Raw genomic sequence first — 23995 nt, 5'->3', positions numbered from 1 at the left:
CATGAGTACATGAAGACAAGACTTGAAAGTGTCTAGCCTGGGACATTTAACCAGATTTTGACTTTAACTGAGAAATTCCAGTGTATTAGGAAGCATCCCATCTACATGAAAATCTTTTTTACCTTTTCAATCACAGAGCTGAGAGAATTTTTGCAGTTATTTGGGAAACGTTCCCTACTACAATACAAGAGGTGATCCCAGGAGACAGCAGGACCTTTTATTAACAGTAGAAATTCTATTTCTGCTTTATTTGGGCAATGCTAATCCATATGCTACATAGATGGAGATATGTAAACATGAAAATGGGTTGGCTCTTGAACAACTCTTAAATAACAGGGCTTTCAAGAAGCATGACAATAACCACGCCATAGCAGTATCTTCTGTACAGGGGCAGTTGCAGCTGTGTGAAACCAGACAAAAGGATGCTGCAGACACCAAGACCATCTCAGCAGCAAAGCAGTTGTGAGTGGGGGAGATAACAGTGGAGGAAAAGTGACAAGGAGGCAAATCTCAAATCTGATATGTATCTGAAATTCAGTTTAGCAGATCATGTAAAGAGCACAGGAAAGCAAGGATGATGAAGACTGAGCAGTGAGTCAAGCAAGTTATTTTAGTTGTTGTGTCCTGAGTGAGACAACTTGAAAGAAAACAAGAGGAGAAGAGATGAAACCACAGACAGCTGATGCTCTTGCTTTGAAAGTCTGAATAGAGGACACATTTCTTTCCTCCTTCTATGGGCTCCGTATGGATTTTACTTGCATACATTGCTATATTAAAACCACAATATTCAGCAGGATTTTATCAGCTGTGCAGAGTGGATTCATGGTCACCAGTGTTTGGTGTTCTCTATGGAAATACAGAGCATTGTATCTGCATTGGTTCAACACTAAAATCATGTAAATGCGCGAGTGATGTTTTTTTATTCAGTATCTGTATTCAGAAATTCCTTACTTATGACCTTAGCAGGGATTAAATCATGAGTCTTCAAAGGTATAAAGGCCATATTCTTGCACTTGCAGGAAGAAGGGGTGAAATAAAAAAATTATACTATCTTTTTAAGGGCACTTTCTGAGGTGGGGCAAGATACATACTTTGGCAGCAGACATCAGCCAGTTTTGGGACAGAAGGAGAGACCAGGTATCACAACATCTACATCTGGTAATTTGTGGAGTTGCAGGATATAAATAGCATAGCCAAGGTTGTTATCTGGCACACACCTTCAGAAAGCAATATGGCAAAGTGACTTGAAGTTGGTTTTCTGGTATTACAAATCTCATTTTATTCCCAAATCTATTGGAAATATTTCTGTTTCCATTTTTTCTACCTATTTTATTTGTGAATTGGGCTGGTCAGGGAAGTGTTCCCAATATTGCTTATGAAGGCCCAGTAATGTTGTGTGCATAGAGTCAGAAGCACAAAGGAAGACCAGAAGTCTGACATTTTGCAGTTAAATGTCCATGATACTAAGTTAAAGATAGTCCCATTACCGAAACTGCCAACAATTTATGAGGAAAACATGTAATCTCAACAGCCCTGCTAAAACAAGAAGTATTCCATGAAATATGCAATATCTGGCATATCAAATAGCCAAATAAAAGATGTAAATCAAAAATGCATTTGGTGGACTGATACAAAATTTAAATTTCCTCCACCAGGCCAGAGGGGATGAAGAGCTGATTTGGGATGAAGTGGTGATAACGTGGGATAATGTTCATGGGATGACGAAGCATTTTGCTATGGTACAACTCTTGAGATTATGCTTAAAATTACAAGTTTTAGCTAAAGCATGACTGACATCTAGCCATGGTTTTCATGCTTTGTGTTTGGGCTCCTCCCCAGGGCTCCTGCTCTCCCCAGCTCCCACCACAATTACCACTGAAGATGACTTCAGATCCTGTCCCACTTTCCCCACTTCAAATGCAAGCTGGGCTTTCCCTGGTGAGAGTGGTCAGGAAATAAAATTCAGACCTATGCTATATATATATGTGCAACAGAGCAAGCTTGGATCCTAACATGCTAGGGCTAGGGCAGCAGGAGGGAGTTACTTTTCTGCTTTATAGTTCAGCTTTATGACACACAGGAGAAAAAAAAAAAAAAGCAACTCCAAGACAGAAAAGCATTTTTTCAGCTAAACCCTCAATCACTACAGTTCCTAACCAAAAACCTAGAACAACTTCTGGATTAAAAAAACCCAAACCACTCTCATCTCCTGTTTCCAAGGTGCTCCAAGCACCTCTGCAGGTGAGGAACAAGCTGGAAATCAAAACATTTTCCACTCCCTCAACCACAGGCCCCGCCCCCAAGCCTTCACTTAAAATATATCAATAGGTCTGAAACGTGCTTAACAATGCCCTGAAACCACAGAGATACTGTCAGTGCCCACAACTGCTCTCCAGAGAGGTGCCAGCAGTGTCAGCTGCATTATTGCATCACTGTTGTAATACTATACTTCCTTCTTGGCAAATGTGGGCCTTCACAGGAGGCCTTTGGAGCACCACCGTGTCAGAAGTATGTAGATGTTGTATGATATATGAGCATTTTTAGAAGGCTGGTGTTGCAGATGGAATTTCTTAGATCTGCATTGGAACTGAGAGTTAAGCAGGGCGAGTTTGGACATGGATCTGTGCAAAAATAAAGAAAGCAGCAAACGTTATCCATGTCCTTCACTCTGCAATGACTCAGCCTCTATTTGCATGGCAAATACCTTCTGCTGCTATGTTCAAATGCTCTCCTTGCTTCTTCAGCTTTTTATCTGGAAATTCAAGTGACTTTGTAACCTGAAAGGGGTTGCTGTTTACGAAGTAAATCCTGAATTTCAGGCTTAATTAAGTCTCAAATATTATTACATTGTCTTGATTAAAGTATCTGCATGTCAGCAGTAAGACAATTTTATCAGGCTGTTGTTCAAGTGGTTTTCCCATTATTACTTCTGTTGGAGTCTGGTATGTCTTGCCATCACCACTCAGTTGTCTTCTAGTAAAGTGCAGGAAAGGAGATCAAAACCAAGAAAAAAATGAGGCAAAATCAATTACTCAGTAGCTCTTAATTATGACCTTCACCAATAAGTTGATTAAGAGAAGAACGTAAGTAAATACAAATATGATATTTGTATTTTTTAGTCTGGGCAAAAGAACATTGCTGACTCACTGAGATGAAAAAGCTGCAGGAGAAGAAAATAAATAGGAGGAAGGAGGGTAAGTAATTGGAGGAGGTTTTACTTAAGATAAAAACACAACTGCTTTCCCTTTTAGCTCTCTGACAGACTTCTTGATTTTTGTGTATTTTTTCACTTCTCCATATAATTTGCAGGGTTCCAGGCAAAGGGAGGCTGAATTTGAAGTAGCACATCCTGGCAACCAGCTCTGAAATCCTGCATGGAGAAACTCCACAGACTGAAGATATAATGACAATTCCTCAGATTAGTCCTCTCTACACAGTCATACCATGGGTATGGACAAATACTCACGCAGTTCACAAGAAAATCCCCATGCCATGATTATCTAAGCATTATGTGCCAGTCTCTGCAGGTGGACTTACACATTCTAATTTAAGTAACAACTCTAGCAGCTTGGCCAAAGATATTTCAATTGATAAAAATACTCAAAGACTGCATTTCAGTAATTTCAGCCATGCAGCTGCATTTCAGTACTGTTACGGATTCAGTACTGTTACCTACATTTTACATTTTTTTATGTCTTCTTGTACTTTTTTCTTTCCAAACTACTCAATCTCAGGGATCAAGATTCTGCCCACAATCTATTTCTGCCTATAACATAACAAATCCAAACAAACACTGCCTTTTGTATTATGGGAACAAGAGTATTTCTTAAATAAACCATCAGATTGTACCTTCACAGATATCCTCTTTAGCAGCCATGTTTCTGGCAATTAACAGATTAATTGTGAGGGCAAATTAATGAAAATGAATGCAATAGTTTTATAAAAAGAACTATTTTCACAAGACACAGAGAGATCATGCCAGTCATTTAAATGATTACATGCATTTTTCTCAACACTAAAAGCAATTGCTGTGGAAATGAATGCACCTGAAATATTAAAAAATTCCTAATGGAAGTAATGCAGAACTGTTATTTTTCTATTTCCTATAGTACTTAAAAGCCTATTTTATTATCCTGTTCTTTCAGTCTGTTTATATGTTGTAATGAGAAACAGCCTTTTTTTTTTAAACCATGCTATTGCAAGAAAAATACCATTTTTGCCAAGGAAAATGCAGCTTTCCCCACCACAGGAAACAATGCATCTACACAAACTTCACCACATTGAAGTAAGGTAACCACTTAGTATTTTCATCAACAGCTATGGTTTCAGAACAAACCTCAACTGTAAAGTCTCTGTTACAGAGCTGATATCTTTTGTGCGAATTAAATGAAATGGAATGGCTTTGCTCTGTACTGTTCTTCACTTCTCCATCTCTATCTATTACACTCAAGAGCAGTTATTTAAGTGAAAGAAAGATTTAACAGGCTCAAAGCTATTTGATTTCTCTTAATAAAGACTGCAAAGTGCTCAGTGCTTTAAGTAAACTGATATACTACGTAATGCATAGTTACAAAGATTTGCTTAAGTGCCTTAATATGTAGAGGGCTGCAGTTAATTGTATTTGAAGTAACTGTCATTAGCTTATAATTATCTAAAGACAAACACAATCTGAAATTCAGATTTGAATCTTCTGTTGTTTCTCATTTGAATAAGTTGAAAAGTTGAATGTTTAGCTATTTAACCCTGAATTCTGCTTCCACATTTTTCCATGCAGATGCACCTCTGTTATTTTTGTTTCACAATAACGTACCCTAGGAAATGATCTTTCATCCCAGTGAGTTGCTACACAACCCCAGAACTTGCCTGTCGTACCTCTGTCTTGAACTCTGTGACTCCCTTGTGTTGATTATTTCATTAAAACAGGCTCTTTTCCACACAGATTATCAAGGCCATTCACATTGCAGTAGTGGTGCATCACTGTTGTCGAAGATCATTAGATATTAGATCAACAGCAATTTTCTTCTAACACATTGCAATTTTTTTTAACAACTCAAAACATCCAATTACATAACAGACAGCTTGGCTGTATTTTAAATTAGCACAGATGCTAAAGCCAGGAAATGTAATTCTCAGGATATCAGAACAAAAGGTTCAAAGTAAAAAAGAATTCTTATAAAACATAAGATTATCAGGACTAGACTGTCACACTGTGACCTTCCTGGCGTCTAGCTAATCTGACAATATTTGGCAGAGCATTGTTTCAAATCAATAACTAATTAACAAAGTACAAAAGAAGTTGTACTGTTTTTGAACCTCCTTGTTAAAAATGGCTTTTGGTTGCACATGGGCAGAAAGGTCACTTTCATGACATCTTCAGGAGTCTTTCAACACCTTGCCACTGTCAGATTAAATTACTTTTAGCAATTAATTGTCATAAACTAAAACAGAAGCACATTTGTTACAGCAGGTTGTCATAATGACATAGTGAGCAGTCGTTTTGATATGAATTTTTTCCACCAACCCTCTATCATATCTTAATTTTTTTGGTTGACCTAACTGGAAAATTGGGAGCAGTCTTGTAACTCAGGTGGCATAGGCCAAACAATGGATGTCTTATTGAGATTACAGACTGAACAACAACAGAACGGGAATTCCAGAGAGAACCAAAGATCCTGTGAATATATATCTTATATAAGATATGTAATCTATGTCTATTTTGCTGTGTGGGATAAGAAAAACCCTCAAAAAAGATCACATGGATGCCACTTCTGCTACTGTTACAAATAGTCCTTGATGCCAAGTTAATCCGTTATTAGAAAACACCATTGTCTGATGTATTTTAAGACAAAGATTAAGTGCATTGAACACCTGCAGCCTTCCCCCATTCAAACCATTACTTAGTTTTGGAGACAAAGATCTTTACTGAGATTTAATGAAAAAAAAATTCTGTTCTTTTAGTTCCTTTTTTTTTAACTCCTCTGTACGTCGATGCATGTGTCCATCTTACAGATTAGTCCTCTGACATTTATCATCTCAAGTTTGACTTTGCTAAAAACCATTACACCATGATGAAAAAAGACATCAAAAGTTCCCTGGATAAACAGGAAAAGAGAAGGACAGACTCCATTCTGTGTTGGTGAAGAAAGAGATTGTGAAGAAGAATGGATCTGCGTAACTGCAGGATCTGTCCTTAATGGTGTCAGCATTAAAGGTGTAACCCCAGTAAGTCTCTGGGTAACTTGTCTCTAGTTCTGGTTGCCCTCTAGAAACTGATTAACCAGATCTTCAGCATAACTGAGATGCTGGAAGAGCTCTGACAGGCTCTTATAATGAGAAGCAGAGCACTGTTTAACAATCTATGTTCAACATATTTTTCTGTTTTTGTTGTTAGCTCTATTAGAGCAAATGTTTCTATACAAACATATTCTAAACCTCGTTAAATCTTGTTAAGTAATAAAGATGAAAATGAGTGGTAAGAACTCATAGCTGCCAGGTGCCAAGCATCTTGGCAATTCCTGTGATCATGTCCATTGTATCCTAGTGCAATGACCAAAGCAGCATGGCCTGGTTTGGAGGTCCAGCATTCCCACAAACCTGGACAAAAGTTTCTTCAGTAATTTGTAACTCTTCATGAACACGGGCATAGGTGTAAGAGATGAAGAGAAGCAGTGTTTCTGTGCAGGGGCTTCAAGGCAACCTGTAGGTAATGCACTGGCCTGCAGCTAAGCTTTGCTAGACAAAGTCTTCTAAGAAGTAGTTGTGTACAGGCTTAATTAAACCACTCTTTGCTAATGCTTTAATAAAGTACAGAATTCTTAATTCTGTCATGTCTATCCACTTCTAAACACACACTTTGCAAATTATCTATTTACATGTCACAGGGTATTTTTACTCTGAAACTCAAGAACTACTTTACAGTTGAAAATGAAATCTTGTGGACTCAAATTCGCAATGTAGACAAAATCCTGAAGAAAATATACCAAAGGAGAGGAAGTAGGAAGGATGTGGGCACCTGTATCCTCCCCATTATTCCAGAATGGTCATGCTAATAACATCTGGACAACATCTGTGAAAAAACTCCTACTGCTGTTCTGGTTGAATGTCCTTCAGACTAATTCAAGATAATAATCTGTCTTGGGGAAATTCTTGAGCTCTGAAGAAATCATGAATATTTGAACATTTGCTCAACACCCCAGTGTTAAAAATGCCAAGAAATATCAGTGCCTGTATGTAGGGGTTTGTGTCTTTCAAGATGCATTTCTGTAGCAGTACTTGTGCAAGATCACATTGTTTTAACCATGCTAATAGCTTGGTAAGCTTCTGGTCTAAATCACCTACCCCTCCTATTGCGGATGGCCACAGTAGTACCAAACGATCTAAGACAATGAAATTTGCCTCTCTTCACAATGTCCACAAAGTCTACTCATAGATCAAATACTTCTTTGAGGGCTGAGGTGAAACTTTGTAATGTTAAATCATTGAACTACATCAGCTGGAGAGAACATCTGAGGGTCACCTAGTCCAAAACTATGCTCAAAGTGCTTTCAGCCAGGACTGGTCACAACTGCCATACCTCATACTTTTCAACAAAAGCAAGAAAGTGGGAGCGCCATAGTTCTAGTGTCGCAGAAGTGAAGAAACATACATTGTGAAAGCTCCCCAAATCTTGATTCAAAGGCATTTGAGGGAGAATGACTTTGCACACACCCCAGAGAAGTCCTGAAGCTGACTACAGCACTTTGGACATGAAATAATTTCTGTTACTTCCACGCCATAACATTACCTTTCCAACTTTGTATGCTCTGTGGACCCACAGTACAAGTGAGGCAGTGGTTATCTTTTGCCATCTGTCTATTGATAGTCTAGCAAAACTGAACTCTGCCTGGTCACTTTAGGTAGAAGCATAGTGCTCTTAGAAAATGATGTCATGGTTATTTACCACCAGTGTAACAGAGTAACAATAATGTCTCAACTTCTGCTCCAGTGATAACACTGTTCGGCACCCACTAGAGAAAAATCAATTTATGCATCAGCCAAACTCTGTAAGTCAGTGAGAGTAGCTCAAAACAGAAAGGAAAAGGAAATGGTAAAAGAACATAATGAACTAACAGCAAACAGCAAAAGAAAGGTATTTAAGACAAGTGGTCTTAAATCAAATCAAATGCTGTTGTTTTAACACCTATAACAGCCATAACTCATTTGCTCACTTAAGGCAATGCATTCAGAGTCAGCATGCAGTCAGAGCAGCATGCAGCATCTGGAAACTTGACGTAACTCACTGAGGAGAACTTCACACACAGTCTTCACTGGTAAAGGATTTAAAGATAATCAACAGTCATTAAAAGTAAGCCCACCTTTTTTTTTTGCAACCAGCGCAAGGGACACATTATAAATAATACAATCCTGTCATCAAATGTGATCATTTTGCAAACACGAAAAATGGAGTAGCTAGGGAGGTAGGGAGATGTGTTACAAAGTGGAATGTGTGAGGGCAGTGATGTATCATAGCCTGAGGCCACACCTGGAAATCTTCCAAAATTACTTACAGCCTAAGCTTTGCTAAATTTCTTCATTATTTTAGTTGATAAATTCAAAAGAATTCCTCAGCAAACCAGATCCCAAAGATATAAATATCTGTCATCTTAACATCTACATGCAATTAAAGCTTCGCTTTTCCCAGGTTAAGAACAGAGTAGTTGTGACACAGTTAAGTAGTAATTGCCCACTTTTATAGGACATAGGCTGAACTGGCAAGATCCATGGAATCAGATTATTCAGTTACACAGCAGGTGGAAAAGATAGGAGATAGGAATGCAGAAACATCCTGGAAAGAATCACCAGTCCAAAAGAACATGCTGCAGATGCTAATGAAGTACCAGCCGTACTGCCTGAACTAAATAAATTTTAAATTCCTTGCTATATTGTATGGCTGGATAGACTGATTAGATCCTTGCTTTTGGGAAAAAGAAAACCTTCCAGTCTCATGTATCCTATGTCTGTCATAGCCTGTGTTAAGTCAGAGGCCATCTTATGCAGTTTAGAGGACGCCAAACATGTAAAAATAGTTTTTGCGCGCTTTGGTGTAGGTAAAGCCTGTGTGCACGCACTTGCATGTGCACTTGCACGATAGTTTTCTCATGCCACGTTTTTACTAGAAGTACCAGATAAGAATATCTCAAAGTGCCCCTTAAGAGCCCAGAAAATATTTGGTCTCCTCAACACATACAACTCATGGTTATTCTAAATGCACATCAATCTCACTTTACTTAGTAGTTTCTCTCAGAGCAGTGCCATCTATTGGGAAAACAAATAAAAATTCAAGTTTTACTTGAAAATATACAAAGTATGCCTCACTGGGTATCAACAAATTCATTTTTGCCAAGCACTGATCAAAAAAGACAGAGAAAGAGAATGAAAAATCAACTGTTAAACAACAAAAGTGTAGAACAATGCGCCTGATCAGCATGCAACCCATTCAGGGGAGAAAACCTGCTACCAACACCTCTGACCACAAAAGACAAAAGCATTTTTGATCAGTTTAGAATCCACTTTTATCCAGAGAGATAGAGAAAAAAACAAGGATTCAGCTGAGAGAAGAATGGGAAAATTTCTCAAAATTTAGATGAATTAATGGCTGGAGATAACTGTAGAACAGACTAGGAATGAATTCTTCCTGGACACTACTAAAATGAAGTTAATGGCTCTGAAGTTGGTAAAACCTAACCCTAGGGGAGCGCTGATCTGATACGGAGTTCACTGAGACATAGCAAGAACAAAAGGACAGTTCTTCTAAAGACTCCTAATAAAATATATTTCTTTACCTGCAGAATGATGGCAACAAGCCAATTAAAAAAATCAACCTTGTTGTTCAAGATGTAAATAATTCAAAATAACATCACACAATACCTAAATTCAAATATACCAAAAGGATTTTGGTTAGTAAAATCCTTAACTTGTAAGGATTTAAAAATTAAATTAATTAATTGCTATAATACTTGATCTTTCAAGTTTCAGCATCCTATGAATTGCATTCATAGAACCAGCATTTCTTCCTGGGTAGCTTATTCTACATTGTTCCACGCCTCTGTCTCCTCCACTATTTCTAGTCCCCTTGGAAGCTGTCACTGCTGCAGGCAGCCAAACAGCCCACACAGGAACCACTAGATTTATCTTAATCCCAAAAGCTAGATTTTTTTCCCCTTTCATTTTTTTTTCCTGAATTTACACTTTGTTTTCTGTAGCAGATGAGGAGAAAACATCCTCAAACTTACTGTGCATCCTGTACCCCAGTTCCCATCTGCTGACATTCAGGTCCTAGACTCCACAAATATTTTCTGATCACCATGCACTGCAGTACAGCTTTCATATCCTCCTCTCTAAAACACATAAATATTTCTAGAGAGACTCAGTGGGATGGTATGCCTCCAAACAAAAGGGTTATTTTGCAATAATGCCCTTCACCTTAAGATAGCTACAAATATGTATCTTAGAGATTAATTTTTATAATCTCTGTCTATATCAAGTGTCTTATAGCTGACTGGTCCCCAGGAAAAACCCATGTGAAGAACATGTAAGTTTTGCAAAATGGTGTACATGGCCACTCAAGCCCCTGCTAAATTCCTTCTGCCAGTTTTACCAAACACTGAAATCTAGCAGCAAAACATGCAGCTGCGTGCAGAAGGTTAAAGAATGTTATCCTTGTTTTTGGATATCAGGTAAACTGTTAGATAAATAATAAAGGATACCAGCAAAGCTCAATTTGCATTGGCCCAGAAGACCTAGAAGGTATTTGCAGTCCTTCACTGCAGTCAGTCTACAATCAAAACCAGGCAATACCAGAGTTCAAGATGTTTGAGTGATTTCATTCACTTTTGCCTTCAACAAGTATATCTGCATTCTGCTGAGCCAGTTTTCTTCACCATTACCCCACAAACTGGCCACGTTTATGAGCCTGAATGCCATCTGAGAGGAAGGAGGACTCTTCTGACTAGTGAGCGACAATCTTTTTTCAGCACCATGGGAGCACCATGCAACTCGCGGTGGGAGGACAAATGCAAGCTGGTTCTTTCTTTTGTAAACTTACATGGCTTGCCTCACATTTTAGGAATTGGATCTAACAATGGACACTTGTCATTACACGGCATCATATAATGGATTTCTGAAAGACACCAAAGCTAGATGGTCCTGATTTATTCCTTTTCTTTGATTAAACCATACTTGTAAAATGCAAAACAAAGAGAGGGTACAGCAGAGAGAAAAGCCAATGGTGTTCTTGAAGAGATACAGAATTTCACTTCACTGATTATCTGTGTCTCTGATTTCTCAATCACTCAAGGAAAAGAAAATAAATAAAACTTTCCAGGATTAGTAAATGCAAAATTTACTATAAGAATTCTTTATAATCTCAGGATTATTAAAATACCTAAGTTAGCAGCTTATGTTAAATAGCCTACGCATAAATTATTGAACACTAGTTTAAATTCTCCACATTTTAGCTACTTAATGTAAGATGCCTGTTCATTGTAGGATCTGTAGAATGAAACATGACATGCCCATATTCTTCCTGATTTATAGAAACTACTGTAAGAACTTAAAGCTTATCTGACTTTTAGGAAAGATGTGGTAGGCTAACTGCAGGTACTAAGTGTCATGGTAGATGTATGGCTTCCAGCTGCTGGCCCAGGGTGGTGCAGGTCTCTGGTGGCATAGGTTCTGCAAGACCAGATCTCTCCAGGTGTTCCTGGAGCACTCAAAATATTACTACACATTTATGTTCAGCACTTGACCTGAAGTGCTTCTCAACTCTGAATGCCCAGTGTCTAGCACTACATGGGGCAAGAACAATGCCATGGTAGTTTCTAGGTAGTTCTCATGAGCTTTTTACTATCAGCATTTGATTTTGCAGTTGCTTACAAGTGAAGGAGACTTCTCAAGAACATAAGGAAGTAACAGGCTTTAAAAGTGGGCAGAGTAAAACCATGTAGTATTTCAGATGTGTGTATATATAAAGTAACACTGGCTATTGTAAAATGGGAAATAGAACAGGCATTGTTTCTTGTAGAAGGGGAAACAAAACAGGCTCTAGAGGCTGAAGTCCTGATGCCCACGTTTGCCACAGACATTCTCTGTGCTGAATATGTCCCTTACCTCTCAGGAGCTGTTCACCTAGAGCTTGTCCTTTTGTCTCCTCTGGTGGAATAAACAGCTTATTAGCTTTGTCTCTCAGCAGCAGGCTAATGTAGTCACACAGGCTTTGGACAAGAGCAGACGTGCACCTTGCCAAGTCAGAGGGTGCACGTTTCACCCTGTGAAACGTGTGGCCAGAGATGGCCACAGGGTGAAACAGGCAGCTGGTGGGACTGCGGCTATGTTGGGAAACGGCTCAGTCCTCAGAGTGAAAGAAATCCATGGCTCTGAAAGGTCATCCCACACAAGCAGACACTCTGCTGTGACTTCCAGTCAGGCTGCACTTCATGTCAACCACACCGAACAATGAGCAGAAATGGCACAACTGGCACGCTTGCCAGGATTTCCTGTCTGCCAATGGTCACAATTTCCTGTCTGCCAATGGTCTGCCAATGGTTTTTATTTGTGGTTTACTTAACCGCAAATAAAAACAACTTTTACCACACCTTTTACCACTTTTTCCTAAATACTGACACAAATTATCCATATGTATAAATTTTTAGTAAAAACAGATTAACTGGTTGCACATGATCTTTTCCTCCTTAATCTCTCACAAAAGATAGGAAAAATTATGAGAAGTATGCTACATTCAAAATTAATTTCATTAATACGCTGTAATAGAAATGGCGCTGCTATAGATTGTGCTATAGTAAAAATAATACTATAATAAGAATTGTAATAAGAATTATTCAAGCAGATAAACTCAGTGGGTGGGGGGGGGGAAAGACAAAATTCCTAGCATACAGGGTTTGGAAAGGCTTATCCCTTTTGTCCACAAAACCTGACCCCATTAGTTGGTCTGATAAAAGTAATTCTTCCTACTTCTTCCTTGGTTGCCTCTTTGATATCCTTCAACTGTTGGGGCAACAGAATTATTACAAATTACTATCAAATTACACAATTTATACTTTTTTTGCATAACATTTCGGAAACCACTTAGTATACTTGTTTAAGTGGTGAATGCAGTTTAGAAGGGGGAAAATACTAATTTACATTTTTAATTACCTTTTAACATAGAAAAGACATTGTCAGTGTGAAATGTAGGGAATGGGAGATGGCTGAGAATGGAATGGTCTTGCCACATTTAAGCATGCATGATCTGCTTCCATGGAAAAAGGTTAGAGAGCAACAAATTCTCACTTTATTTCAGTAACAAAGGAAGGCTGGCTAGGATAGGAAGTTTCTGGGGGAAAAGCATTAGCCCATATGTACAGAGCAGCCTCTGGTGGTCTAAGAAAACATGGTAATGTTTATAACTAAGGATAGAAATATGTTTTTTAAAAGGATGTATGTACATATTTAGCTATTTTACTCAATCCTTCACTCAACACATTAAAAACCAGATGCTTTTAAAATGATCTGTCAATACGCTTGTTAAAATCTGAACAGTAAGAGTATTAAAATTCATATGCATTCATTAGCACATTATATAAAAATAAAATGCTTGTGTTTAATCATTCCATAAAAGTATTATAGTCAATGCTGATTATCAAAAAGTTTTTTTCCTGGTTTGCACTGCTAAAATTGAAAAAAATTTACAAGAGTGTTAGAGAATTGATGACATTTTCTGTCTTCACTTGTGAATTCAGTTGGCAGATGTTTTCAAGAACAAAAAAATCTGTCTTATTGCAAAACATATTAAGCAGGTTTTCTTGCCATAATGTTTGACATGATGTTTATTACCCAGACCAAATCAGTTCCTTTAACAAGCCACAATGAATGCCAGAAAGTACATTATTTCATAGTTAAGAAAACTTCCAGAAAGAAACAGTAAGTACTTTGATTTTTCAAGAGCACTATGCTTAATGCATTACACACTGCCATAGTAGTTTTTATTTATATTCATTTTGTACAAAAATACAGTGCAGTTTGATATTCTATATTTTGAGATTCATCTTTTACATAGTCTTCAATACCCCAGCTATTTTTTTTTACTATGAAAATAAAGAAAATAGTTAAACATAATTACCAAGGAAGAGTTCTAATTCTCAGGTTCTTGGAAAATCTAGCTGTACAACTGGGAACATCAACCAGACAGCTTTAATTTGTTCAAATGGCATTTCCTTATTAGATCACAACAGATCTGTGACCCTATGAGAACATAACTGAGGATATTTATTGGACTTATATTATATAAGCAACATATATTTGACTTATATGTATATAAGCAACAGTCCTTATAAGGACTGTTGCTTAACAGTCTGAAACAATTTCTCCAGCGTATTTGACACAACCATGTTTTTCCTTCCATGTTAGATAAGTTAAAGCCTTCCTGTGAGGAAATTTTTCGTCTAGTCTATCCATACTTTTTCCTACTTGGCAAAGTTGACATAAGGCCCGCTCAGGTTTTTCAAAACTCTTTGATGACATCATTTCAAATAATATACCATCCTTAAATATCACTGTTGAGTGACGGCATGTTTTATTTAAGAGCCTAGTGAGTCACATATATCTATACTATACTATACAGTAAGACTGCATCTGAACTGCCCTTTGAGATCAGCCCAATCACCACCAACACAGCAGCCTGTAGAGGCCAGTCCCTGGGCGCAGGCAGAGAGCAGTCCTGCAATATGGACTCAAGCATAGGAGGCAAGAAAATGGCAAATATGGCATTGCACCTCTCACAACCATCTACAGACTTAGCAGTCTACCTACTGACGGTCCAGTTTTGTTTCAGAAATTGAGAAGCAAGAAAATTGCATTGGTTTGTCCTGCAATACAAAAAAGCAGTTATGTTTTTCTTTCCGTTTCAAAAAACTGTATTCGAGTCTACTAATTAAAAAAACCCCAAAATAATAATTTCAGAATACAATACCAAGCTCATTAGAAAACCCAATTTCAATTTATTAATCTGGGGAGGGAGACCACTAACCACACTCTCACAAAAACATATACTACTTTCCTGGATTTGAAGAAAATCAAATAAAGCAAACATCAACAGTCATATCTATAGCGTGGAGCTGTGCAGAAAGGAAAATAGAATGGAACAATTCCATTTTATATTTTTGTATTTTATTTTATATTTTGGGGGGGGGGTCAAACCTCCTGAAACCAAATTTCATGCCTCATGAGGCAAGAGTCATAAGAAGGTAGAATTCCTAAAAAGGTTATGAGAAAAAGGTTCACTTTCAACAAGGGAACACCGAACCTGTATGCTGACTAGACTTCTTTTCAGACAAAACAGCAGCACTGTCCACTGGATTCTCATGGACCTTAAGTTAAAACTGGCTGCTCCTCTTAAGAAGGAGGGTTTGGCTAGTGGGTAGAATAGCATCTTATAAAACAGCCGCAAACAGAAAACACAGTGCCTTGTTGGTGACTTTGAATATATATATGCATTCCTTTGTTTCCCATACTCAGGTATTTTTCAATACACAGTAAGTATTTATGGCATTACCGACAATCTCATATCCAAGTTACTAACCCTTTTAATTAGCCAGCACAGTTATATTTCTTCTACAAAAACTGTTATGCTAAAAAAAAAATTAGCAGGGGCATATTAAAATTTAAGATGATTCTAACATGTACCTTAGTGGATTTTTCTCTGTTTCTCACCACAATGACATACATGTTTTTTGTTTTACCTTCACTGTGGAGTTTCTAATGTATTTTATTGCTGAATGGAAATGCAAACTTTCATAATAAGGGTTTTGGAAATTGTATGATTCAGTCTGGAATATATAATGCATAGTATATACATGAAGCAGAATGTGCCAATGTGCAAGTAATATTGTTTGTGCCCCCTGCAGAATTAGAAATCCTCGGGTAGCACTGTTATAATGATCCCATGCTGGTAGCATTACAAAGTGCAAAGGTTCACTGAGTCAGAAAAGGGCAAGGGACATAGTTTCTTCATCATACCATTCTCAAATTATTCTAGCTTAAATATTTATTAACATATTAGCAAGTTTCCTCCTTTATCTGCCTCCAAAAGTTTAGCTCAAACACAATGGATGGCTGCTCATATAAAAACAATACATTACAGAGTAAATTTGCTACCACACAAGATGAACACTGGTATTTTCCATAATACGTTATTAATTTGGCAGGTGATAGAAACTATCAGGCTGTAACTACTGATTCCCATGCAATGCATACATGTCATGTATGCATTTAGAATACAATAAATGCATACATGACGTGTGAAGGTTGTTTTCAGTAAGGTATTTGTTTTTAACAAAGCATGCTATTTATTAGCCAATATAGGCAGTAAGAATACATATGCATCAATAAAGAACAGCAAACAAAACCAAAAGAAACTTACTCTAATATAGATCTGCATAGTTTCTTTTTCTTTTTGTGGATTTCGATACTTTTCATAGAAGTCACGTCGCTTCTTTGTTTCCTTCTGGATTTTATCTTTCCTTTCTCTCTTTTCTGCAGGTTCATCTGAGATATCAGAAGACAGCTGTACTTGGGCTTTGGTCTTCTCAATTTCAATATAGTTCTCATTGGGATTCAGAACTATTACTCCATAGCCTTCCTGTTTTAGAAGAGAGTCACACACACACACACACATACACAAACAAGAAGAAAAGTGAAAAGGGGAATTTAATGCTTGAAAATGCTTTGCATTTACTTTAATGCTCTCTAGAACTTTTTTTATTTATTTCACTAACTTCATACAACATCATTTACAGAAGGGTTTTTAAAAATATTCTGTCATTAAAGGGATATTGATGTGTGAATATGTATCAGAGCATGTACTTAGGCTCATACACAATCCTCAGCATCAAAAACGTTGCCTGTTTTACCTCTAAAATAATTTAATATATTGTTTTATTCACAAGCACTTTATATGATTTTTTCAGAAAACAATACAGGAACTGAAAGCAAAACGTTGCTTTAAGAACTTTATGCAATAATGAATAAAAAGCTTTATGCCCAGACAGTAAAAACCTTTAAAATAAAAAGGATTGAGAAATTTTATATATAAAGATAGATACACTGAAGAAAGCATGTGGAAATTATTCACCACATTTCAAAATAGTAAAATCTTTTGTCTAGCTGACAATAAGCATACCAAGCGGAGGCAAACAGCAGCAGTAACAATAAATCAATACCAAAACTGATTCAGTGGTGTTGCTTACAAGTCAACTCTTTATGGTGGGTCTGACTTTTTAGTGCATCTTTAAATCTGCTGTAAAAGTTCACTAGAATTATTTTGTATATTCAACAAATGCAGAGCAAATTTGTGACCTGCAGGATGCTTTTGAGCGTATAAGGTACTTTTTTTTGTCTCAGGAAATGAGCTGGTTGAAAAAAATATTTATGAATAAGAAATAAATCTAGAATAAATCAGCCAATCAAATGTTACGAATTTTAAGTGACGGCAAATCACAAAAATCCTAATATTTATGTAAGATATAATTGCAAAGGGAAGGGAAAAAAGAGAAGCACATATATTTAACAGATGTGTCCCTAAAGCTAGCATGAGCTCCCAGTCAAAATCAAGCTATCCTTTAGAAGTACATTTTAACAAAGACTTACTTTTCAGAAACATCTATATTAATTATCTAATGTAACAGCTTTATTCCAGCTTCTCACTTGGTGCTTCATTTTGCACTCGGTCCTGCCATGAGGATCAAAAAAGGTTCCCCATACCTATCTGCCCTGAGCAAACCAAGTCTACGCCAACAAAAGATACTTTATTTGGGTTTGTTTTATTCTATTCTGTAGACCCATTAAAAAATCTTGTAGTTCATTGTGGCCACTGTCAGGTACACAGACTGTCACTCACTGATTTTCTACAGTTGGACACATTTGACTAACTATCAAAATCACATCCGAAGGGAGTTCCTACCCCTTATCCTTGTGCCCTTCTCCAACGTCTGCCGCAGCTTCTCCTCCCACCAAAAACCAAGTTAAAGGGCACAGCTGCACTCTGCTAAACAGGGTGAAATAGACAAATTCCGGACGCTACCTCTGGCATAAGCAACGTAGTAAAAAAAGGTCACAACAGGCCATAGAGAAAATTGTCTCCTTGTTAGATGCAGCACCATAAGAGGTCTCCTGTCCCATGACTGCCCTGTCCTGCCTGCCATGAATTCAACTGGGATAAATATAAACAAACATGCAAAAATATAAATAAACAATAAGGAAAGGGTGAAAAGAAAGACAAATTTTAAAATCTATCCACACCATGCCTGGCCCTATTAATGCAAAATGCTGAACTATAAGCACATGAATTTTAAAGCTTGTAAAATTTCAAAGCCCAAACTTCATCATGGAGAAGAATGTGGCTTACAAATCCTCCTAAACTGCACATCTCAGATGATAGTTTTTCAGCCTGCTACTGCTGGAGCTTTTGCAGTACTTGGCAGGCTGGTAGTTTTGGGGCTCTTCATCTTCTTGACCTGCTTGATCTGAGCAGAGACATTCAGTGTATAGATTTGTTTTGTTTTCTACTCAATGCAAAATGCAAAATTCATGAGTTTATTTAAGATCTAGAAGTTTGAAACTTTGTGCACTTCAACCTGATCACAAAACAGTCACAAAAATCATCAGAGAAGGGGAATTTGTCTAAGTTATTGATCATGCAACTTAAAATTACATGACTCATTTGTCCCATTTTATGAGGACACAATGTCAATTTTTCACACAGACCTCAACAGGTGAAGTAAGATTCTATTTTTAAATTCACTGTTTTATAAATCAATTAAAGGATTTTTATTGAATATATTTTAAGCACTGCAACATAACTTCCTTTATATTTTTTCACAATTTTTCCCAGACAGCAAGCCTTTCCTGACAGTAGAATTAAAATAACTAAGTAATAACTAAACTTTTTCCCCCCTTCTATTATAGGAAAGCCTAAGTCTTTCCCTTTGGAAAGTAATCTCTTTCTGGACTGTTTTGCATACATGATATGGTGTGTCTCCCTTTCCCTTGTACTTCTGCATCATAAATTTCAAGAAGAAAACAATGGCACCAGAAAGAAGATTTGAGAGTAACATATAAAAATCAACACAGAAAAACAAAATACTGGTAAAAAAATAGCCAATTACAATCTCTCTCATTCAGCCTTTATCTGAGCATTTTCCACCAAAAAGAAATATTCTGCTCTAAATAACATCAGTATAAACAATATGGCTTTTAACTTCAATTAATTAAAAAAAAAGTAATTTATGTGGGCATAGCAACACCATTCAAGTTCAGTGCAATCAGAAAATGAAAAGAAAGGTGGAGCACCAATGCAGTGAATTTGAGAAGCATGCAAGTCAATGCAAACCTCAGAACACAAGACCACTAATATCTTAAAAAAGGCCTTTAGCAAAATTTAATAACAGACAGTCTTCTGCATAACTGTTAACATAGACAAAAATCACATTCATTAAAAAGCATCATTTAAAATGACAGTCCTGTTCGGAAACACTTCTTTGCATGCAGGACTGTATTAATCTTTTTTCACCATATGCATACTTCCTGCATGATAGAAGGTATTAAATGTGGTATTACTATGTATTACTTTGCTATTTGTTAAATCAGTGTCACTAAAAATACCAATTTCAGCCATGATGAGCTTACATCATTATTAAAACATAGTGACCTATGACTTACTTAAGTACCAATCATCTAGAAGGGTTTCTAAATCTTGCCATACTCAGTGGTATTAAGTGGTATGCAAACATTAGGCAATAATAGTAGTTTTCAACATAATAACAGTAGTTTTCAATGTAATAGTTTTCTCCTCTGTGACCAGTGTGCACACAAAGAGAAACAACCCTACAAAAAGTTTTTTCACTATAAAAAGCTAAGCTTTAAGGACACTACCCCCTCATCCCCATCAATCTTCACCCATCAGTGTACCAGTAATAAGACCTTATAATTATGGCAGACCCTGACAAGTGAAACTCCCAGCCTCTCATCTACAAAATTACAGTTTCTCTCTCAGACTAAAACACCCGATTAACATCTCTTCCCCTCACACGGTAATGCTTCAAGGTAAGTAAAATTTAATCTACACTAACTCCTACCATTCTCCAGGTAGCTACTTCTGGAGGTTGAGAATTGTGATGATGAAAGGAAAAGCAGGCTTACTAAGTCAAGCGTTGGAAAGAATCATGAACCTCAGTTACAGTATGTATACTACGAAGACAGAACAATGTAGAAGACCTTTTCCATTGCAATACATGAGTCAGAAATGGGGCAGTACTTTCTCTCTCTACTGGAAGTTCAAGGGGGTAAGCTTACAAAAAAAAGAACCTCAAACTATTTGAGGTAAATTTCAAATAATTTGCAATCTCCTGCCTGGCACATGAGTAATGAGCTGAAACCACTGCATATTAATCCCATCAGGGCGGGATACAATACGTAACAAAAGAAGTCAGAGCCAGAGAGGTATCTTTTGACCTGTGTAACGACCTATGTAACTATCTTTTTGGACTGTGGGCAAGGATTTAAGAGAGATCATTTTCCTATGCTTGATCAATCTGAATTTTCAAGTTCAGGTTTCTATTTGGACGGTTGGCAGCAAGACCAGAATAAATTCCTTGGGGAAATGCAACTCAAAGCACACTGTTCTTAAACCTGCCTGTGGTTAAAACAAACACAGCAATGTCCATTCATCTTTCTGAAAGACGTATGCTCTGTTCATTTCCCATCTTCACTGCGAGAAGGGTACATCTATGTCACTATTGCGACACTGTAGGTGCAACAGCAGGATGAGGTCATGACAACCAATCAGAAGTCACTACTGAAGCGTTAAAAGTAAACATAGCTGTTGGAGATGCAGCTCAGCTTGAAAAATGCCCCCTCCATTATTTGAGCAATTTTCTCAAGACGTGACCTGTGACTGAAACGCCTGAAATGTCAGTTGATTCCGCTTTCTGTTTCCACCCAATGTACATTTTGGCAACTGCACCCTGCTAACACTGTGATATTTCCATCCCAGATATACCTCAGCTGCTTGAATTCCAGCACTGTGTCCAAATGAGTAAAAATGCCATGCTTCTGCCAAACAAACTTTCTCCTGCTAAGTTCCAAACTTAAAACAGCTCATCAGGTTAGGCAGGAAAAGAAAACGTACCACAAAAAGATTTTAGAGGATCACCTGTTGTCTATTATTTTTACATAGCACTTACTCATAAATCATAACACACGGTAATTAATCAAGCTGTCAAAGAGAAGGTCAAAGGTTATGTGGGCGAGTCAGAAGGTCATGCATGGGCTGATAGAGGTCAGGGTCACACTGCATTCCTCATTATCAAGTTGGGATGAGGGACGGCCCAAGCAAACAAAAGTGAAAGCAGATGGGGAACTGAGTAGATAAAAAAGAGGAGAAAATTTCACAAACAAAAAGAAGTGGAAGAATGTGAGTTACCTTCAAACAAGGAGGAGAACAGAACAGAAATACACTGAGATGTTCTCAAAAGACTGCACATAATACAGAGAAACTACAGTTTGATTATTTAAATACATTTGCTATAACTTTCCGTCCAATTTTTTTGCAAATACTAAGCAATGCCACAAAAAGTGTATGGTAGTTTTGATTACATTTCACATCTGAAGTCAGTATTTTCAAGGTAAATTAGACAAAAGGAGCTTATTACTGTGATTAATGCAGATGGATATGCAAAATTGCTTCTAAATGCCTAAGTTTATTTTATTCCTTTTTACAGCTACAACAGACGTTCAATAAGGAAGTTATAACATGCTTGAATGATGTGTAAAGAACTGTAGATTCATATACACAAATCTTTAAATACACAAAGCATAATAAAAGTCTTTCTAAATGACACAGCAGTTATAAAATATTCTATCATTACACTGACCTGAATTAGATGCAGAATACTGTACAAAATTAGCTGTCACCCTTTCCCCAAAATCTTTGTTAATCTCATTTTGAATGTTTGCAGCTTTATCAACACATGCATCAATGTCAGCTCCTTGGTTACTGAACCGCTGTACTTGGAAGAAGATATAATTAAAATGTTTTGGCACAGAAAAGGTGAAATTGTATCTTTTCCTGGTCCCTGAGGAGTCTGTAAAACATGTAGGATATATTGACAAACACACACCCTTGTCTAGAGCCCTGACATCCCAGGTCACCCAGCTGCTATTTATTTCGAAACATTCACTTTACACTTACCCAAACTGCCACCTGCTGTGTAACTAACTTTTAATGGATATTGTGCTATAGAAACAGTAAACTCTCCTTTTCCTCTCTGTTACTGCCTTCTATTTCGACACTGCATTGTCCAAATCTATTTGCCTGCAGAACTGTATTTATCTTATTTCACAATCTTTATGCTGGAAATTATAAACATGACATGTAAGACTATGTCTTACTTTATATTTGTTAATTTGGTGCTAGTGCAGCTATACTAAACAAAGCAACGTTCAAGGCTACAAAAACCTACCAGAAAAGCTGGTCCCGTATTTTGAGTTTACTGTTGAAAAGTTTTGAAAAGAATTAGTGTTTTACATCTCTCTATAATTAGCAGCCCAAATATGTCTATGTGTTAGATCTGCAACCCTGTTTTATGCTGTTTGTTCACAAGGTCAAAACTGAATAAAAACATCCATGAATTAAAAGGATTTTTACATCCTCAGCTGTTTACTTATTCTTTATAGGGAACTTCCATGCTTTTACAAGCACCAGCTTCACTAGGTTTTGCAGCAGAAAATTACTTCTAGTGGCAAGTGAGACACAAGAAACTATGCTATAGCATTAATTTAATTCTGTGAATTAATAGAAAGAACAATGCTCATGTTCAACTACTGCTTCAAACATTGTTTAATAAATATCAGATTCATCCCTTTCTCCCTGATGTGAGATTTGGGCTACTTGTAGAAATCACTGGAGACTGAATGACAACGAATCCATCCCAGCCATGCAGGCAGGATACTGGGCTGCAAATAATCTGTTCACAACAACTGCCCAGGCTGTAAAATGAGATTCTGTTTTTCTTCACTAAGTGCAAACAGCTTTGGGGTCCATACAACCTGTGAGAGAATGAACCCACAGTTTGCCCTCAAGATATCGTACAGGAACCCCATCTGTAATTAAAGTCTGTACCCCAGAAGTTCATCCTCTCCCCTACTGCCTTAAAAAACTATTTTAAACTCTTCTCCAGCAAAAATTTCAAATTATTCAGAGAGGTACAAGAAAGAAGAACTAAGATTTTAATGAAGATGTTATCTACATATAAATAGAACTATCTGAAAGCAACAAATTGGAAATAAAGTAAATAAAGCCCACATGAATAACAAGTAATTATTGGTTCCAATCAATCAATAAGGACATCAAGGAGAATATCAGTTACTCCCTGAAAGTTATGCTCAAACAAGTACAGATGCAAAGCTGGATTGCAGGATTTTTTTAATGTTTCTATGGTATTTCCAAGTATCCCATTAGCTTACAGTAAAAGCTCGCAACTGCAAGTTCATTTTTCAATATGCTTTGCCTCCTCCCTGAAAATGTCAGTATGTCTTGATTATTCTCATTAGCACTTTATGATGAATATACCCGCAAATAGTTAAGTGTGTATTTTCTATGTAACAGAACATGGAAAAGTAACAATTCATTCCACTTATTCCAATTTATTCCAATAAACCTTACTTCCTTTGCTTTTGTAATACTGTAAAATCTTTGCAAACACCTTCTCTTTCTGAAACCCATGTGTTTCAATGGGCTCAGGTTTTTTTCTGATTTGTAAAATATTTAGGTCGAAGAAAGGCAACCCAAGATGCCAAGATTTTACACTTTACCTTTAATTTCCAAAAATGTGTATTTATTAAAATACCATGGGAAAAGATTAAATGCCAATCTCTTGGTAGGTCTGTATTTCAATATTCTAAATGA

The 23995-nt window shown here is 37.0% G+C and overlaps 1 protein-coding gene across 4 annotated transcripts in view; it reads right to left on the bottom strand.

Annotated features, from left to right (window-relative positions):
- The window catches only part of FAM172A (family with sequence similarity 172 member A), a 250086-nt gene that overhangs the window by 110801 nt on the left and 115290 nt on the right, over positions 1–23995 (bottom strand). For all 4 annotated transcript variants that reach the window (XM_041422212.1, XM_041422213.1, XM_041422214.1 and 1 more), the window contains exon 7: positions 16454–16672. In XM_041422212.1, the coding sequence (XP_041278146.1) occupies positions 16454–16672 (219 nt within the window). The remainder of the gene's footprint in view (positions 1–16453; positions 16673–23995) is intronic.

The sequence above is a fragment of the Onychostruthus taczanowskii genome, unplaced genomic scaffold (assembly GCF_017590055.1).
Source record: "Onychostruthus taczanowskii isolate IOZ18803 unplaced genomic scaffold, ASM1759005v1 scaffold72, whole genome shotgun sequence".
NCBI classification, from domain to species: domain Eukaryota; kingdom Metazoa; phylum Chordata; class Aves; order Passeriformes; family Passeridae; genus Onychostruthus; species Onychostruthus taczanowskii.
Note: the sequence above shows the minus strand (reverse complement) of the source record. Positions and strands in the feature narration are given on the sequence as shown.